Below are 17,894 nucleotides of genomic sequence, written 5' to 3'. Positions count from 1 at the left end.
GTGGATGGAGTGCCAATCAAGCGGGCTGCTTTATCCTGAATGGTGTCGAGCTTCTTGTGTGTTGTTGGAGCTGCACTCATCCAGGTAAGTGGAGAGTATTCCATCACACTCCTGATTTGTGCCTTGTAGATGGTGGAAAGGCTTTGGGGAGTCAGGAGGTAAGACACTCACTGCAGAATTCCCAGCCTCTGGCCTGCTCTTGTAGCCACAGTATTTATATGGCTGGTCCAGTTCAGTTTCTGATCAATGGTAACCCCCAGGATGTTGATAGTGGGGGATTCAGCGATGGTAATGCCATTGAATGTCAAGGGGAGATGGTTAGAGTCTCACTTGTTGGAGATGGTCATTGCCTGGCACTTGTGTGGTGCGTATGTTACTTGCCACCTGTCAGCCCAAGTCTGAATGTTGTCCAGGTCTTGCTGCATATGGACACGGACTGCGTCAGTATCTGACGAGTCTCGAATGGTGCTGAACAGTGTGCAATCATCAGCGAACATCCCCACTTCTGACCTTATGATGGAGGGAAGGTCATTGATGAAACAGCTGAAGATGGTTGGGCCTAGGACACTGCCCTGAGGAACTCCTGCAGTGATGTCATGTGATTGAGATGAATGACCTCCAACAACCACAGCCAACTTCCTTTGTGCTAGGTATGATTCCAACCAATGGAGAGTTTTCCCCTTGATTCCCATTGACTTCAGTTTTGCTAGGGCTCCTTGATGCCACACTCGATCAAATGCTGCCTTGATGTCAAGGGCAGTCACTCTCACCTCACCTCTTGAGTTCAGCTCTTTTGTCCATGTTTGGACCAAGACTGTAATGAGGTCAGGAGCTGAGTGGCCCTGGCGGAACCCAAACTGGGCGTCAGTTAGCAGGTTATTGCTGAGTAAGTGCCGCTTGATAGCACTGTCGACGACACCTTCCATCACTTTGCTGATGTTTGAGAGTAGACTGATGGGATGGTAATTGGCCGGGTCGGATTTGTCCTGCTTTTTGTAGACAGGACATACTTGGGCAATTTTCCACATTGCCGGGTAGATGCCAGTGCTGTAGCTGTACTGGAACAGCTTGGCTAGGGGCGCAGCTAGTTCTGGAGCACAAGTCTTCAGCACTATTGCCGGAATGTTGTCAGGGCCCATAGTCTTTGCAGTATCTTCAGCCGTTTCTTGACAGCACGTGGAGTGAATTGAATGGGCTGAAGACTGGCATCTGTGATGCTGGGGACCTCAGGAGGAGGCCGAGATGGATCATCCACTCTCAGTGCTTCTGCCAATTGGTGTTCAACATGAAGTTTCCTATATTACAACAGTGACTACACTTCAAAAAAGTACTTCATTGGCTATATAGCGCTTTGGGATGTCCGGTGGTCATAAAAGGTGCTATATAAATGCAGGTTTTTCTTTTCTTTCTTAGTGGAAATTTCCCCATTGTTACTGGAGGCTTGTGGAATTTGCATCAACGTGCAGCAGAGATGTCAAAATTCTACTTTTTAACCAAAAACTATCTGCTACGGTGTGCTGAATTGGCCAGGACTGAAAATCCCATTACCTGTATAATCGTACACCTGGCTAGGAGGGTGTGGTCAAAATTAGTCTTCAGGTACAGCATCTGGATTACCTTCTGTGACAGTCGAATCATCCTGAGGATTGTCCAGAGTGTGTCAGTGCAAAGTAACTTGAATAACTGTAGAGTTGGTTTGGAAATCCGTGAATTAGGAGATTAATGAGGGGGAGCTAGATTAGGGGATAGGAGAGGGAAAGAGAGTGGGGATGTTTTGGGCATATCTGCTCGGGGATGGGCAGAGGGCGGCACATCCAACCAACATCTGCTACAAGAACATTTGCGGGTAATACGAGAAGATGAGCGTTGCACTACCTGTTAAGCCTAGTTTGAGCAAAAGCTCGGTCTACCTCTGGCCTAGTAAAATAGCCATCATAGAAAGTTACAGCATGAAAGGAGGCCATTTTGGTCCATTGTGGCTGCGCCGGCCAACAAAGAGCTATCCAGCCTAATCCCACTTCCCAGCTCTTGGTCTGTAGCCCTGCAGGTAGAGCATCCCACGTGCACATCCAAGTACTTTTTAAATGTGGTTAGGGTTCCTGCCTCTACCACTCTTTCAGACAGTGAGTTCCAGACCCTCACAACCCTCTGGGTAAAGAAATTTCCCCTCAAATTCCCTCTAAACCTTCCACCAATTACTTTAAATCTGTGCCCCCTGGTTTTTGACCCCTCTGCTAAGGGAAATAGGTCCTTTCTATCCACTTTATCTATGCCCCTCATAATTTTATACACCTCAATAAGGTCTCCCCTCAGCCTCCTCTGTTCCAAGGAAAACAGACCCAGCCTATCCAGTCTTTCCTCATAGCTAAGATTCTCTACTCCCGGCAACATCCTTGTAAATCTCCTCTGTACCCTCTCTAGTGCAATCACATCTTTCCTGTAATGTGGTGACCAGAACTGCACGCAGTACTCTAGCTGAGGCCTAACTAGTGTTTTACACAGTTGAAGCATAACGCCCCAGCTCTTGCATTGTATGCCATGGCTAATAAAGGCAAGTAGTCCGTATGCCGCCTTAACCACCTTATCTACCTACAGGGATCTGTGGACATGCACTCCAAGGTCCCTTTGTTCCTCTACACTACTCAGTGTCCTACCATTTAATGTGTATTCCCTTTCCTTGTTAGCCCTCCCCAAATGCATTACCTCACACTTCTCCAGATTGAATTCCATTTGCCACTGTTCTGCCTACCTGACCAATTTATTGATGTCTTCCTGCAGTCTACAACTTCCTTCTTCAGTATCAACCACACAGCTGATTTTAGTATCATCTGCAAACTTCTTAATCATACCCCCTATATTCAAGTCTAGATCAGTGATATATACCACAAAAAGCAAGGGACCTAGTACTGAGCCCTGCGGAACCCCACTGGAAACAGCCTTCCAGTCACACAAACACCCATCAACCATTACCTTCTGCATCCTGTCTCCGAGCCAGTTTTGAATCCAACTTGACACTTTTCCCTGGATCTCATGCGCTTTTAACTTCATGACCAGTCTGCCATGTGGAACCTTATCAAAAGCCTTGCTAAAGTCCATGTACACTACATCAAACGCACTACCCTCATCTACCCTCCTTGTTACCACCTCAAAATATTCAATCAAGTTTGTCAGACATGACCTTCCCTTAACAAATCGGTGCTGATTATCCTTGATTAATCCGCGTCTTTCGAAATGAAGATTTATCCTGTCCTTCAGAATTCTTTCCAATAATTTTTCCACCACTAAAGTTAGGCTGACTGGCCTGTAATTACTCGGTCTATCCTTTTCTCCCTTTTTAAACAAGGGTACCACATTAGCAGTACTCCAGTCCTCCGGCACCACACCTGAAGCCAGAGAGGATTGAAAGATGATGGTCAGGGCCTCTGCTATTTCCTCTTTTGCTTCACTTAACAGCCTGGGATACATCTCATCCGGGCCTGGGGGTTTATCCACTTTTAAAGCTGCTAAACCTCTTAATACTTCCTCTCTCACTATGTTTATTTCATCTAATATGTCACACTCCTCCTCCCCGATAGCAATGTCTGCTTCGCCCCTCTCCTTTTTGAAAACAGATGCAAAGTATTCATTAAGAACTCTACCAACATCTCCCACCAACACACACACATTACCCTCATGATCTCTAATAGGCCCTACCCTCTTAATATATTTATAAAACATCTTTGGATTTTCCTTGATTTTACTTGCCAAGAATTTTTCATGCTCTCTCTTTGCTTTCCTAATATCCTTTTTAATTGCACCCCTGCACTTTCTGTACTCCTCTAAAGATTCTGGAGTATTTAGCCCTCGGTATCTGTCATATGCCTCCCTTTTTTCTTTATCCTACCCTGTGTGTCCTTAGACATCAAGGGAGCTCTAGATTTGTTAGTCCTACCTTTTTTCTTTAAGGACACATGTTTGGTCTGAACCCTCCGGATCTCCTCCTTGAATGCCCCCCACTGCTCTGACACTGATTTACTTTCAAGTAGCTGTTTCCAGTCCACTATGGCTAAATCCCCTCTGAGCTTAGCAAAATTTGCTTTTCCCCAATTTAGAATTTTTATTCCTGGTCTATCCTTGTCCTTTTCGATAACTACCTTAAATCTAACAGAATTATGGTCACTAGCACCAAAATGCTCCCCCACTGATACGCCTTCTACCTGCCCAGCTTCATTCCCTAAAACTAAGTCCAGAACCGCCCCCCTCCCTTGTTGGGCTAAAAAAGTTCTCCTGGATGCATTTTAGGAATTCCGCACCTTCTATACCCTTCACACTAATTTTATCCCAGTTAATATTGGGGTAGTTGAAATCCCCTACTATTACTGCCCTATAGTTTTTGCACTTCTCAGAAATTTGTCGACATATTTGTTCTTCTATCTCCCTCTCACTGTTTGGGGTCTGTAGTACACTCCCAGCAGTGTGATCGTCCCTTTTTTGTTTTTCAATTCGACCCATATGGCCTCGTTTGATGATCCCTCCTCACAGCTGTAATAATTTCTTTAATCAATACTGCGACCCCCCCTCCTTTTTTACCTCCTTCTCTATCCCGTCTGAAAATCCTGTAACCAGGAATGTTGAGCTGCTATAGCTGCCCCTCTTTCAGCCACGTCTGTGTAATAGCTATAATATCATAGTCCCAAGTATCTACCTGTGCCCTCAGCTTGTTTGCTATACTCCTTGCATTGAAGTCTATACCATTTAGTACAGACAATCCTCCTTGTTGACTACTATCTAGTCCTTGATTCACTCTGTCCTTCCAATTTACTTTCTACGTTTTTGTTTTCCAATTTCAGTTTTTCTTCCCTCCCTATTGACTCTATACTTAGGTTCCCATCCCCCTGCCAAGCTAGTTTAAACCCTCCCCAACAGCACTAGCAAACACTTCCGCGAGGATATTGGTCCCGTTCCCGTTGAGATGTAACCCGTCTGGCTTGTAGAGGTCCCACCTCCCCCAGAAACGGTTCGAATTCCTCAGGAATCTAAAGCCCTCCCTCCTACACCATCTCTCCAGCCACGCATTCATCTGCTTTATCTTCCTATTTCTGTACTCACTAGCACGTGGCACTGGTAGTAATCCAGAGATTACTACCCTTGAGGTCCTGCTTTTTAACCTCGTTCCTTTTTTGTATTAAAATACCCCTGTGGGACGTTTTACTACGTTAAAGGCGCTATATAAATACAAGTTGTTGTTATTTCCAACATTTTTTTTAACTGACTGCTGATTGTGTCTCTCTGTGTTTCATCTGACAGATTTGTGCGGTCTGCTTGGAGGAGTTCAAGTCCAAGGATGAGCTTGGGATCTGTCCGTGTAAACATGCGTTTCATAGAAAGTGAGTAAAATGGAGATTTTGCGACAAAGTGAGATGGTGTCCACTTGGGTGCATTTTGCCGTAGGATTTAGTGATTCCAAGAAGCTACCATTTTTGAAAAATTTGCATACGTTTCTCTGGAGATCAAAAATGGATGTAGAGAACATCCCTAGCTGGAGTCATGACATAAAATTACCCTGACTTTAGCAGTAAATTGGCATCCCCATTCAGAGAGCTTCCCTGGTGGCTGGTGGGAGCCGGGTTGCCAACCCTGCAGGTTTGCCCTGGAGTCTCCAGGGATTGAACACGAATCTCCAGGACACGGCCGCGAGCAAACCCGGGAGAAAAACCAGAGGGGCGTAAAAAAAATATATATTTCATTTTCTTTGAATAATTTTGTTTATTAGTTATAATTAGTTATAAATATGCATTGGAGATGGAAAACGCTGTTTGACTAACAGTTAAGAATCATCCAGTCGGATAACGAAGAGTCTGTCCGCTCTCCAGTTGGCATGGGGAAGGCGGAGCGGCGTGAGGATGGGCATATCGGGCGATCAATGGGTGGGCGGGGTGAGGATGGGCATATCGGGCGATCAATGGGTGGGCGGGGTGAGGATGGGCATATTGGGCGATCAATGGGTGGGGGGGTGGATGGGCATATCAGGCGATCAATGGGGGGGGTGAGGATGGACATATCGGGCGATCAATGGGTGGGGGGGTGGATGGGCATATCGGGCGATCAATGGGTGGGCGGGGTGAGGATGGGCATATTGGGCGATCAATGGGTGGGGGGGTGGATGGGCATATCGGGCGATCAATGGGTGGGGGGTGAGGATGGACATATCGGGCGATCAATGGGTGGGGGGGTGGATGGGCATATCGGGCGATCAATGGGTGGGGGTGAGATGGGCATATCGGGCGATCAGTGGGTGGGGGGGTGGATAGACATATCGGGCGATCAGTGGGTGGGGGGGTGGATGGACATATCGGGTGATCAATGGGTGGGGGGTGAGGATGGACATATCGGGCGATCAATGGGTGGGGGGTGGATGGACATATCGGGCGATCAGTGGGGGGGGGGTGGATGGACATATCGGGTGATCAATGGGTGGGGATTGGATGGACATATCGGGCGATCAATGGGTGGGGGGTGGATGGACATATCGGGCGATCAATGGGTGGGGGGTGGATGGACATATCGGGCGATCAATGGGTGGGGGGTGGATGGACATATCGGGCGATCAATGGGTGGGGGGTGGATGGACATATCGGGTGATCAATGGGTGGGGGGAGTGGATGGACATATCGGGCGATCAATGGGTGGGGGGGTGAGGATGGACATATCGGGTGATCAATGGGTGGGGGGAGTGGATGGACATATCGGGCGATCAATGGGTGGGGGGAGTGGATGGACATATCGGGCGATCAATGGGTGGGGGGAGTGGATGGACATATCGGGCGATCAATGGGTGGGGGGGTGAGGATGGACATATCGGGCGACCAATGGGTGGGGGGGTGAGGATGGACATATCGGGCGACCAATGGGTGGGGGGGTGAGGATGGACATATCAGGCGACCAATGGGTGGGGGGGTGAGGATGGACACATCGGGTGACCAATGGGTGGGGGTTGGGGTGGCTGGAGGTCATGTGATGATACCTCCAGGAATACATCCAACCAGAGATGGAGACCCTAGGAGTCGGAGAAGGGAATTGTCATATTGCTGCAGTATGAGGTTGTTGGGACACGGTATGGAGGCGGGGGGCTTTCCTGTGTATCCTTTTGAACATCCCCGATTTTAATCGCTCCACCACTGGCGGCCGTGCCTTCAGCTGCCTGGTTCTAAGCTCTGGAATTCCCTCCCTAAATCTCTCCGCCTTTCCTCTCCACTTCTCTTTCCTCCATTTAGACGCTCCTTAAAACCTACCTCGTTGACCAAGCTTTTGCTCACCTGTCCTATTGTATGGCTCGGTGTCACATTTTTTTTTCGATAACTGTCCTGTGAAGTGTCTTGGGACATTTTATTACGTTAAAGGTGCTATATAAATATAAGTTGTTGTTGTTGTTGCATCTGACCATGCTATACCTGACGTGTGAGTGCTTGAAGCTCACACTGGATGTGAAATGGGGGAAAGTGTTGTAATCCCCACGATGGATGTCCCTTACCTTCGATGAGCACAAATTGGACCAAAAAATAAAGACCAGTGTCTCGAGCAATAAATCTATTCTTCTTTCTCTCTTTCTGTCCCTCGTAGGTGTCTGATCAAGTGGCTGGAAGTGAGAAAGGTTTGCCCACTCTGCAATACACCTGTCCTCCAAAATAACCAAGAACAGGGAGCCTTAAGCGGGGCGGACAACTTAGTGTAGCACTCGCCGCTCGCACAGCAACGCAGAAAACAAAGAGGATTTTCTTTTTTTTTTATCCTTATTATTTTTTTTTCTGTTTTTTGTTTTTCTTTTTCCGTGTGTGTAATGGAGCCGATCCACAAGACGGTGAACCTGCTGGCCCGCATCTGAGTGCGTTGTTAACGCAAGAATCCAACGGGTGGCGGTCGCCCGATGGCGCGCCGTGAATCCCTGCGTGCAGTCAGGACAGCCTCGATAGCCAAAGCACTTTTATCGCTGGATGTACCAGGAGTTGCTGCTGGAACTACCTTTTATACTGCAGCGGCCAAGCTGACTTGAGCTATACACAAAGGAGCACTTTACAATGACTCTTCCTCCTCCCCCGACTAACTATCACAGGTACATAACGGGAGGTGTGTATTGTGTGTGTGGGGGGGGTTGCGGGGGGGGAACGGTTTATTTTAAATTCCACCAGGTTGAGTGCTTGGGTGGTGAAAAGGGCTCTGCCAGCATTTTAAGGGATAAGAAGACAAAGGGAACGGACTTGAGCCTCTTTACAGCTAGAAGCTTTGACCATGCTCACGACACTATGCAAAGCAGCCAACCTTGAGACAGGGCTTCTGGAAGATTCGTGCTTATAAAGCAGAGCTGTGAAATTACAAAAAAAAAGGCAAGGGGTTGCGTGTGTCCCAAGCTCTCGCTCCTCCTTCAGATGCTCAGCAGTTTGCTCGGGCAGTGGGAACGGCCTGAGGGTTTTAATGTGAAAATGAAGCCTGTTCCTCAGAATGATCCACTCCCCTTTGCTCCTCAACCAGCACGTCCTGGGACTGAAACTGTGAGGAAACTATGGCCTAGAAATTCAGTTAAGGCCCGCCAGCAGGCTAACGCCCAAAAGTTAGCGCTGCGCGCGGAGCCAGTTGTGCGCGCCCCTAGTCGGAACCGGGCGCTGTTCCAGGGTGTGCCCGCCTCCGCTTGGGGCGCTGAAAGTGAATTTCAGCGCTCCAGCTGCCGCTGCGCCACCCGATGCGGTGCGGCAGGCTGGGGTACTGCAGGCCTCCTCCTTCCGTGAGATCGCCGCTGGATTCTGCCGGCAAATGAGGCCGGCACCACGGAGAAGTGCCGGGCTCGCGGGAATCAGCCACCAATGCCGCGGGGGGGTGGTGGAGGAGGCCGGGGAGGGAGGTGCGGGCAGGCGGCCGCCGAAAAAGCGGCCAACCGCACCTCCACCTTAAAGCGCCCCAGTAGCGCAGCAGTACGGCCCCGTTTTTCAAACGCTGTTTGCGGCCGCTGCAGAAGAGGTGGCCGCAACTAAATATGGGGTTTGGCCCGGAAGCGGGGCGGTACCGGGGCACTGCGCACACCGATGACGTCATCGGTGTCGGCGCAGCGCTACCGGCTACCGCCGCCATTACCGCAGCGCTGAATATCAGCGCACCCTCTTACACTGGCGCAGAAACCCTCTTTGGGCGAAAAGTGGGCGCAAAGCCTACTGAATTTCTAGGCCTATATCTCTTAAATATTTGACGATGAAACACTTCTTTTTGTGTGGGGGAGGGTTTGGAGAGGAAGGTCAAAGTTCATACTGAACACTACGCACTTGGCTGTAGGAGTGAGAACTTTTTGAGACAATCCCTTTCGTCAGTGGATAGTTTTCTTTAAAAAAAAAAAAAAAATTATTAAAAACATTTTTTGTGCAACGGACTAATTGTCATAGGCCTTTCAAACACTTTGAGCCTTTGTGAATTCCTTGTGGGGCTGAAACGTGTCTGCGGCTCATTTAATGGAAGACTCCTCACGCAGGTAGACAGACCGACCGCCGTGATGTTAATTAGTGATCGGGAGTGTACACGGACAGCAGTTCATGGCGTTTCCCATCCTGACGCATCGCCTCGCTTACAGCAGATGGCCAAAGATGTAAGTGTGGTCGACAATGAAATTCTGAACAAACGAAGAAATAATAATTTAATGTAAAACATTATTTATATTTTTTTTTACAAAATGCAACACAGAATGTGGGGGGAAAAGGAGGTGACAAAAAAAAATATGCCAGTTGACAATGGAAAGAATTGCAGAGGGCAGGGTGAGGGAGAACAAGGAGGTGTGTGGGAAGAGCCAAGAATGCCTGCAACTAAAATCACTTGGCACTGACAGCACAAGGATTAGCATTAAAACCTCTCTCTCCTGTCTTAGCAGGAGAGGTAGGACTAAGGCACACACACCAGAGCAGCTGATGAAACGTGCGGCCAAACCTTTGTGAAACCTTTTCCACTCAAAGATCTCCCGAGATCGTTCATTTAACGACCAACCTTGCCCCTTTTTTTTTTGTGCGTGCTGTCAGTTTTCCTGAAAGTCACTGCAGCTTTTATAGAGCGCTGCCCGATTACATCGCTGCCCTGGTCTCATGAAAATTGACAACATACACACAGGCAATAGAGAGAGGCTGAATGCTGGAGCTCCCCTGTGGGATTCAGAAAGCTGCTGGTGCAGCAGTTTGGAACATACTTTAATACAATTGAGTCACTCTGTTTCATTCGAGCCACACTTGGCCTTTATCTGAGATGCGTTTTTTATTAAGCAGGTCAGTGAAAAGCGTATCTCATTGCAAATGAGAAAATGGATGCCTTTTTTATTCCCCCTATTTTTGTTTAACCTCCTACTCCAGATCTGGTAATGCACAGTTCCCAGTGCTTTATAACAGGATATCTTGTCAGTTCAGCATTTTTCCACTTTTTTTTCATTTCACAGGGCACTTTGTTAAAAGGCGCTTTATCTGTAGCTTATGAGTCGCTTTAACTGGTGAACTGAACATGTTAAACTGTCCGCCCTAGGTACAGAGAATCATAGAATCTTACAGCACAGGAGGAAGCCTTTGAAAGAGCGACCCAATTAGTCACTCCCCTGCTCTTTCCCCATAGCCTTGTGATTTTCTCCTCTTCAAGTATTTATCCAATTCACTTGGTCACAGAATCTCTTCCGATTATCCTTGACCGGGGAAGGAGATTTCAGTCTGTGATTTTAACGGGAACACCATTCCGAGAGCTGTGAATGCGTCAAACCTGCTGGAAGTGGGAATTGTCCAGTCCCGATTACTGACAGTGAGAAAGTGAAAAGACGAGGCGGGAGAATTGCTTTGGTCATTTGACGTTGTGAACTTGTTCTCTTTCAATGCACTCGAGATGTCGCTACTACCAGAGTAATCATGCGCCCGGTATCTCCTATTGTGAGACATTGGGAGGTGGCGGGGGTAATTTTAACCTAACACTCTGTGCGGGGGAATCCACGGGATCGGGCGGAACGCCAGTTTTACACCCCGCCCAATATTACTCACCATGACTTCAGTAGAGAGTAAAATGGGGCAGTGTGTGAATCCAGCATTGCACCCGAGCCCGTGAGTTTCCCGATGGGCAGATTAGACTAACTCTTTGAGGGGCGGGGTTGGTGGTTGTTAGCCTTCTGGCCGTTTCTATCTGAATCCTTGGATTTGCAGGGCTTTACTTTGAAGCCTTTTACTGGGATTTTTTTTTACTGTTTCTCCAGAGTATATGGGCTCCCCTGGCAGTGGAGCTAGCAGACAGAATCACAGAAACCCCACAGTGCAGATAGAGGCCATTTCGGCCCATCGAGCCTGCACCGACACATGTCCCACCCAATCCCCATAACCCCTACACCAACACATATCCCACCCTATCCCCACGTATTTAATCCCCCCTAACACTAAGGGTCAATTTATCATAGCCAATCAACCTAACCCGCACATCTTTGGACTGTGGGAAGAAACCGGAGCACCCGGAGGAAACCCACGCAGACACGGGGAGAATGTGCAAACTCCACACAGACAGTCACCCGAGGCCGGATTCGAACCCGGGTCCGGATTCGAACCCGGGTCCCTGGCGCTGTGAGGCAACAGTGCTAACCACTATGCCACCGTGCTGCCGAGTGCGAAACTGAGCCCCGCAGCCCAGGGAACCTGGCAGGCTTGATCCCTGCTCTCTGCTGTGTTAGCTGGGGTGATGATAGGGGGACACGACAGTTTCAGCTACGGAAGGAGGGGTTTAAAACAACAACAAAAAGTCGGCCTGTTCTTGATCGATATCCAGCCATTTTTGCTGAGAAAAGTCCCCATGTGTAGATGTCAAGTCAGGACAAGATCGAGCTGGACCGTGGGGCCTTCGAAGGTTAAAAATGGCCTGCCTACACTAGCTGTCTGGGCTCGCACATAAAAACTGACCAGTTCACCAAGAGCAGGAACCACCCAGGCTTTCAAACCCAGCAGAGTGCTACTCATCATGCAACCACTTGTGAGCCGTCTACACCTTTGGCCCTTGACAGACTTACTGCTCCACGTGCCTCCGCTCTCCCATTCATGGCCTGGTTGCTGACTCCGCTGCATCTCAGTGCAGCTCCCGCTCCCTTTCTTGCTCTCTGGGTGAAGGCGAGCGAATGCTATCCAGCAGGTAGATTATCCCCCAGCTTCAATAGGAAAAATTGAGTAGAGCCCTATTAAAGCGGAATTGTTGACCCCCTTCGAAGAAGTCGTCGGTTGTCACTTGTCAGCTGCCCGCAGTCGGGAGCTCGCTCTGCGATGAGCCGCCGCGGAGGTGAGATCGCATCTCCGCACCGTTCTGTGGTGCCACAATCTGGAGGTTGGCCATCGAGCAAGGCAATTGTTGGGATTGCCGCCCTTTCTAATAAGTCGGTCACTGCCTCAGGTTCACTCAATGCCTTCAGGCAAGGAGACGAAGGGACAAAAATTGGAGAATTATGTTTTAAAAAAACCCCACAATAATAAAACATTGAGCACTTCACACCATGTTTTTTTATTCGTTCATGGGATGTGGGCGTCGCTGGCAAGGCCAGCATTTATTGTCCATCCCTAATTGCCCTTGAGAAGGTGGTGGTGAGCCGCCTTCTTGAACCGCTGCAGTCCGTGTGGTGAAGGTACTCCCACAGTGCTGTTAGGGAGGGAGTTCCAGGATTTTGACCCAGCGACGATGAAGGATCGGCGATATACTTCTAAGTCAGGATGGTGTGTGACTTGGAGGGGAACTTGGAGGTGGTGGTGTTCCCATGCGCCTGCTGCCCTTGTCCTTCTAAGTGGAAGAGCTCGCGGGTTTGGGATGCAAGCTTGACACCCACGACTTCCCGTAGGATGAATTCCCCATCTCAGCTGAGCCTTTAGGAGAAGCAGAACGCGGAGGAAAGCCATAGGGAGGGTAAACAGGCAGTTCGTCAACCTTCAGCCACTGTCTATATAACGAGCCATCAATTGTTGACCAAGGCCTAGCGCCTGTTGCCCTCTTAGTTGGGGATTGGTTTATGGTGGAAGAGGGAGAAGGGGCAAGAAACTCCAAAGTACCTCCAAATAGTGCTGTTTTGGTGCAAGTGTCAATGCCCCCAGAAAGGAAGGAATGGTGGGAGAAATTAATAAAACCTGCAACTGAAAGTGCCCCTTAAAGGGGTGTAGCCTGGTAAAATCTTTCTCTCATCTCTAATCAGCTTATGAGCAAATACTTTCAAAGACAACAAATAGACCAGGTGATTTGATACAGCCTGACATCCCGCAAAAAATCCACAAATATCTGCGACTTGTCGACTACAGCACAAGTACTACGATTTTTTTTGCATTAAAAAGTGCTGGAGCAAGTGAAAAATGCCAGTTTCTGAGCAATAATATTCATTGTGAATACTGATAAAAGTTGGATACTTACTCTTCACCTTTACAGTTTGACAATAAGCTCGTCCTATCACTACGATATATCAGATGAAGAGATTCGCTTAAACTTTGGAACCATTGGGTCAAACCTTGTACATCTGTAAGACTTGAATTCACCAGCAAATGTTTGATGCCAAGATTTAGCCCTTAGAGACATCATTGCCATCGGAGGGTCATCAACTCTATCCCAAAATGATGATGATTCCTCTTTACAAAATAAAACACTGAAGCTCTGCTCAGGTGAATTGCTTTCAAAGCCTTTTAGTTTTCACCTGAGGGGTTATTTCTGAGAATTCATTGCGCACACTTAACATTGCACAGATGATGGCATTTCTTCCAGTGATCCTGGGGCCTAGTTTGCCCATAGTGATCTGTCCATGAATGGGTATTGACGCGGTCGAGTGTCCCCTCAACAAATGTAAGTCTTGGGACACCACAGTGTCTTAACTCTGATGTATTCATTGAGAAGAAGTTGTGGAGGAGTCCTGGGATGCTTGTGTAAATGGAGAATGCTCGTTACCTTAAGTGAAACAGCAGTAAGTTTTTCCTATTTTGTAGAACAAAGCTATTGGTAGTCTGATTAGTGCTGGAGCGCACAAACATCACGATTTACCTCAAACCGCACGACACCCTCGGCAATTCTTTGAAAAGAAAGCTTTGAATAAAACTCATCAACCTTGATTTTCCAATCGTAACGCTGATTGTACAATAAATGGGTTAACATTGGCGTAGAATCTCAAAATCTAGACCATCATGGCCTGCATGCCAGTGTACAATTTGTGCAGTTGAGTTTCAGCTATTCCAAAATGGCATAACCATGAAAAGAATTTAGTCATGGTTGTCAAAAAAGTGGTTTTTTTTTTAAATCGATTGATTGTTCCAATTGAAAAGTATTTCATTTGCGTTTCCTTGGCAATGGGGCCACTTGCCAACTGATCTGAATTCTCCGTTCTCGCGTCACTTGGAATCTCATTACTGTTTAGCGCTGTCGGAGGAGGTTTCGGGAACACAACCCCTGACCCCCGTGACCTTTGCTGAGCCTCCAGCCCTAACCAGCGTCCAGCACATCGCACGAGCCGTCATTACTGAACAACCGCGACAACTTCCGCGCAGCAGTCGCACGTCTTCGTGAAGCCGCCGCACTCGTTTACTTAGTGAGTCGGGGAGACTTGCTCCTTAATATTTACCGTCGACCTTTTAATGTACTTACAACATTCTCCTTTCAGAGGCTACCAAGGCTGCTTGTGTTACAATCATTTTTTTTTCCTGTTTCGTTTTGTTTATATTTTTATTCTACAAAGAAACTCAGTGTTAGGCCCTAAAGGGGAGCCCTGTTTATTCATCACGGGAAACAAAATGGTATTTTAATTGCACCTTGCTGCTGCTTCTGTGTTTTGTTTCCTCATGGCCCCAGCATCATTTACAAGTGAGCACAATGTTAGGAAATGGACACACACACATTGCTTAATCACCTGTCCTTCCTGTGTTGAAACTGAGACATAGTTAGCAAGATTGAGGAGTGCCTGTGCCCAGTTGCAGCGCTGTCTGCAATTCCATTCTATTATCACTAGCTGTCAATCAAGCGCAGCCTGTGTCAACTGGTTCAAACAATTCTCCTCTCTCCTCTCTCTCTGCCCCCCCTCCCCACACAAAGGCAGTTCCAGACTTCCATTTCCCTAACCGCCCCCCCACCCCGAACAACTTTCCTACATTACAGCAGTGACTACACTTCAAAAGTACTTCATTGGCTGAGAAGCGCCTGAAGTTGCGAAAAGCATAATATAAATGCAAGTCTTTCTTTATATCTCTGCCTCACTCTGGCGTGCCTGCATCAGGGAGGCCTTCATTGCCCTTTCCGTCAGGGTATTGCAGCCACTTGTGCAGGGCTAGCCACCTGTTCTTGTGTCTCAGCACTCATGCCACTGCTGAAGAGTAAATCTTCATGAGTCCCCTACTCTTTTGGAGCATAGTGGGCAGCTCGGAGTTCTCAAGATTTTTAGGAGGAAAACAGAAAGAAATGTGTCCTTACTTAAAGAGCAAACGACACCACCATATTTTGGGAGGGAGTAATCTAGGGAGCCTTAACCCAGCTCATTCTACTCCAGATCTGCTTAAATGACAGATGTGACACTGAACCTGTGGTGCTTTTTTTTGCTCTCTTTTCCCTTCTTTCTCTTTTTTTTCTTTTGCTTTTCCCCATTTCTGTCTCTCGCCTCTTTCGTTGTCATTTCTTCCCATCTCGTGTGTTTTTTTTTAAACCTCTCTTTCTCTCATCTCTGTCTCTCGCCTCATCCTTTGCTCCCTTTCCTGCCATCTCACTTTGAACAATAATCTCTTTTTATAACAAATTTTAAACAGAAATGACAGAAGTCATTTGAAGGTGCAATGAAAACCCACTTTAAATGATCCAGTATTAAGAATTTTAGAGAATGATAGGTGAGCGACGATGTGATTTCTTCGAGTTTTAGGTAGCAGAGGCCAGTCTCTAAAAACCTTGTGTCTATTCCTATTAGTAGCAACGTAACCTCAAGCAGATGCTGTGTTCCTCTTGTGGGTGGGCCTTCTGCCTTTCTATAGATACCATGTAATAAATCTACTCTCTAATGTTTATGGAACATAGGTTATCAGTTTCATAGACATGTTTATATAAGAATTCTGCAGCAGAATATATTTTAAAACATTGCTATTTGTAAGCTATATTTTTGTATATTTAATTGCTATTTTGAAATTTTGGATGGCTTTTGTTTTGCTAATTAATCGTATTCGAGAACATCTGCATGTGATTGACTGGAATTGTAAATAAATGAGAGGTTTCAGAAACAGTGGGCGTCTTGTAATTCTTCACCAAACGTCTGATTCCTTCTTGCAGTCTGGCAGCTTCTTCTGATGGTCTGAATGTACTGATGTTGAGGGCAATGTCTGGTGTAATACTGAGCCACAGGATCCAGTGAAATCCTTAATTCAATCCCTCAACAGTGTTGAGTTAGCTGATCTAAGGCAGGACAAGTTATTCATTTATTTATTTATATATAGATAGATAGATAGATATTTATAAATACATACACACACTTGCATAGGTGTACACATGTATTTTTATAGTTTTTTTTATTCGTTTATGGGATGTGGGCGTCGCTGGCAAGGCCAGCATTTATTGCCCATCCCTAGTTGCCCTTGAGAAGGTGGTGGTGAGCCGCCTTCTTGAACCGCTGCAGTCCGTGTGGTGAAGGTACTCCCACACTGCTGTTAGGGAGGGAGCTCCAGGATTTTGACCCAGCGACGATGAAGGATCGGCGATATACTTCTAGGTCAGGATGGTGTGTGAGTTGGAGGCGGCGGCGTTCCCATGCGCCTGCTGCCCTTGTCCTTCTTGGTGGAAGAGGTCGCGGTTTTGGGAGGTGCTGCCGAAGAAGCCTTGGCGAGTTGCTGCAGAGTGTGATCAATAGTTGGATCAGGTCCCCAGGAAGGCTGGTTGAGGCCAGGACACTGGACTCATTTATAGGTAGAGGCTAGAGTGGGAAGACAGTGCGGTTGCTATTAGAATGATTCAGCACAGAAGGAGGCCATTTGGCCCATCGTGCCTGTGCCGGCTCTTTGGTAGAGATGTTCAATTAGTCTCACTCCCCTGCTCTTTCCCCACAGCCCTGCAAAAAAATTTCTGGAATGTTCTGGAAGGATTGAGATCGAACGGGCTGAAAGACCTTCTTCATCCTGTGTGTTTGCACAGATGCCTGTGCTTATGTATATCACAGAAGGAAGGCAGTAACCCACAGAGGCTTTAGTTTAGGGGAGAAAGCCAAGCAGAATTCCCAGTCTTTAATTTTGTCTTGAACACTTCCAGTCAGGAAACTAAAATTTCTCTAAATGTCTGCTGATTGCTTTTTAAAAAAAAAACAAAATTGCCCCCTGCTTTGAAACACAGGAAACTCTCTCCTAAACACAGCTTTAAATGATCACACTGCTAACTAAACAGTGTTCCACCCAGCTGTAACCAAACTGTGAGCTGGGTGCAGTGCTGGATTTCAAACAGGCAGTTTCACCATCCAGACCCCCTTCAATAACACAGATAAAGGAGAAATGATGAGAATTCATTTTAACATTGATCTGAAATTTCTTGTTTCGGAGTGTTTTTCTCTTGTCCTATGCTCCAAATTCATCTGGACAGCACGCTTCGGCCGCTTGCCAACACTGCCCCCATGACTGGCTGCTTGTAATCATGTGGCCAGCGCCTGGGCGAGCAGCTCAGCCAATGGCTCAGTGCGATAAGTGTTGCGGTACTGAGCCATACACACCAGGGGGACTCGGCTTTGAGTCCTGTTCTGTGCCGAGTTATTTAACCAGGGCACTGTGCTGCAATTGGCTTCATCTCTCCTGTGCTAAAACATGGGGGGGAAATTTTCCTGTGCTCGTCTGCGTTCCCTCTCCGATTGCAGTCCGATGACTCCTGCTGCAAGTTGCCTGTGAACATGGGCTGAGGATTGATATTATCTGCAT

The 17,894-nt window shown here is 47.4% G+C and overlaps 1 protein-coding gene across 6 annotated transcripts in view; it reads left to right on the top strand.

Annotated features, from left to right (window-relative positions):
• The window catches only part of rnf24 (ring finger protein 24), a 175,197-nt gene extending 158,972 nt beyond the window's left edge, over positions 1–16,225 (top strand). For 4 of the 6 annotated variants that reach the window (XM_085975527.1, XM_085975525.1, XM_085975526.1 and 1 more), the window contains 2 exons: positions 5,287–5,366; positions 7,600–16,225. In XM_085975527.1, coding sequence (XP_085831653.1) covers positions 5,287–5,366; positions 7,600–7,711 — 192 coding nt within the window. In that variant the 3' untranslated portion in view covers positions 7,712–16,225. Of the gene's footprint in view, positions 1–1,413; positions 1,600–5,286; positions 5,370–7,599 lie in introns of those variants that run through there. The other 2 variants (XR_015074986.1, XR_015074987.1) reach the window with 2 other exon arrangements.
• The last annotated feature ends 1,669 nt before the right edge of the window (positions 16,226–17,894 follow it).

Source organism: Somniosus microcephalus, chromosome 2, assembly GCF_052327205.1.
Source record: "Somniosus microcephalus isolate GS21.2 chromosome 2, FLI_Smic_1.0, whole genome shotgun sequence".
NCBI classification, from domain to species: Eukaryota; Metazoa; Chordata; class Chondrichthyes; order Squaliformes; family Somniosidae; genus Somniosus; species Somniosus microcephalus.
This window is presented reverse-complemented; position numbering and strand designations above follow the sequence as displayed.